Raw genomic sequence first — 1987 nt, 5'->3', positions numbered from 1 at the left:
GGCCGAGGAGGCAGCGGGGCCCGTGGCGGCGCTGCTGCGCGAGCCCGTGTACAACTGGCAGGCCACCAAGCCCACGGTAAAGGAGCGCTTCGCCTTCCTCTTCAACAACGAGGTGCTCTGCGACGTGCACTTCCTGGTGGGCAAGGGCCTCAGCTCGCAGCGCATCCCGGCGCACAGGTGGGCGCGCGCCCGGCCCCATCCCCGCGGGGACCCGGGCTCCGCGGCCCTGCACCCCTCCACCCCCGCGGGGACCCGGGCTCCGCGACCCTGCACCCCTCCACCCCCGCGGGGACCCGGGCTCCGCGGCCCTGCACCCCTCCATCCCCGCGGGGACCCCGGGCTCCTCCACCTCTCACCCCGTCCCCCCCGGGGACTCCAGGTCCTCCGCTACCCAGCATCCCCCTATCACCGCCAGGGACCTTGGGGCTCTGCTACCTCGGCCCCCATCCCTGCCAGGTACCCCAGACCCCGCCATTCCCGCACCCTGCCATCTCCTCTGGAGACCCCGGACCACCGCTACTCGGCACCCCGCCATCCTTGTTGGAACACTAGGCTTCGCCATCCCTGCATCCCCCATCCGGGCGGAGACCCCAGTCCTGCCATTCCTGCACCTCTTCATCCCTACCATCGACCCTAGGCCTCAGACCCCGCTCCCAGATCCCCACCAGAGACCCCTACCTTGAGAACCCTGGCCCCAGGGCTACCGCTAGAGTCCCCAGCCTCAGTGCCTCCAGGGCCCTCAACTAAGTGCCTCCACCCCTGGGCTCCGTCAGTAACCTTGGCCCTGTCACCCACCCTCGAACCCCCACAGACCCCGCCCTGTGCTCAGCCACTTCCAGTCGCTCAGGTTCTAAACCATATGAACCCCACTAGAGAATCTTGGGCCTGGCTACTGACGCAGGACCCCCTCCAGAGGTTCCCCCAGCCCCCAGTTCTGTCACCCCCAGAGCTTGCAGTACCCAGGTCCTTCTCCTGACCCTTCTAGACTCCCATGCCCTTTCTATCCCACCCTGCCCCCCAGATTTCCACCAGAGACTTGCCAATCCCCCGGAAGCCCCCAACTCCATGGCATCCCCTCCATCTTCTTACATCCCCAGGCCACTTGACCCCCATCTGAGAGCCCTGCACTCTGCCAACCCCAGGTCCCCTCTAGAGACCCCTATCCCATGTTACCCTGACCCTCTGATCTCCCAGCTCTGTCTCCTCCCAATACCCCCTTTCCCAGCTGGAACCCCAAAGCCCTCAATCATTTCAGGGACCCCTCAGCCCAGCCCTGACTCCTGCACCCCCCACCTGCATCCCTTTTGCCCATGGCCTGAGCACCCCTCCCAACCTCAACTCTAGGGAAACCCCACCCCCAGATCCCTGCCCCAGACTCTGGCAAGAACCTCAGCAGAGGCCCCCACCTTTTTCTGGGGCCCCAGTGGATTCCACCGGCCCTCCTCTCCCTTCCCCCAGTTCTCCCCCCAGAGAGGTCCCTTCTTCCAAGGCCACCGTTCAGCCCTACTTGGGCAGAGGCCCACTTCCTGCACCAAAGGCCCCCAGACCCCTCAGGGTCGCTCCCAGGGCAAGCGGGCTGCTGCTGTCACGCCTGAGGGCTCCTCAGTTTGGGGGCTTGGGTGGGCTTTCTGCTCCTTCTGGAGCGTTCCCCCCAGGTTGCGGCAGACCCTGTCCTTTCATGTGTGTGGGAGCTCTGTCAGTTGAGTTCTCCAGACTCTCGGCTGTATACCTACACTTGGTCTCCTCAATGTGGCTTCTCTGGTGTCACTTAGCAGAGGTTCCAACCCCTGGAAGGTCCCCAGGGGCTGTGGTTGTCCCCGTATGGAGGAAGCGGTCTGGCGTACCCATGGGAAGGCCTTGCTGCTATGTGTCTGTCCATCCATCCCTCCCCCCAGTGCCCCACACGGGCGGCCTCCTAGCACTGCCCAGCCCTGGGGCCTGCTCTCTTTCCACTTGGGACAAGCAGAGACCAGTAAGGTGAAGTCGA

At 65.2% G+C, this 1987-nt stretch overlaps 1 protein-coding gene across 1 annotated transcript in view; it reads left to right on the top strand.

Moving 5' to 3' along the window:
- The window catches only part of BTBD2 (BTB domain containing 2), a 38312-nt gene that overhangs the window by 1564 nt on the left and 34761 nt on the right, over positions 1 to 1987 (top strand). Inside the window, exon 2 of the mRNA XM_007954572.2 lies at positions 8 to 177. Coding sequence (XP_007952763.2) covers positions 8 to 177 — 170 coding nt within the window. The remainder of the gene's footprint in view (positions 1 to 7; positions 178 to 1987) is intronic.

Source organism: Orycteropus afer, unplaced genomic scaffold (genome assembly GCF_000298275.1).
Source record: "Orycteropus afer afer isolate SDZICR_OR568_19922 unplaced genomic scaffold, OryAfe1.0 scaffold00466, whole genome shotgun sequence".
Classification (NCBI taxonomy): Eukaryota; Metazoa; Chordata; class Mammalia; order Tubulidentata; family Orycteropodidae; genus Orycteropus; species Orycteropus afer.
Note: the sequence above shows the minus strand (reverse complement) of the source record. Positions and strands in the feature narration are given on the sequence as shown.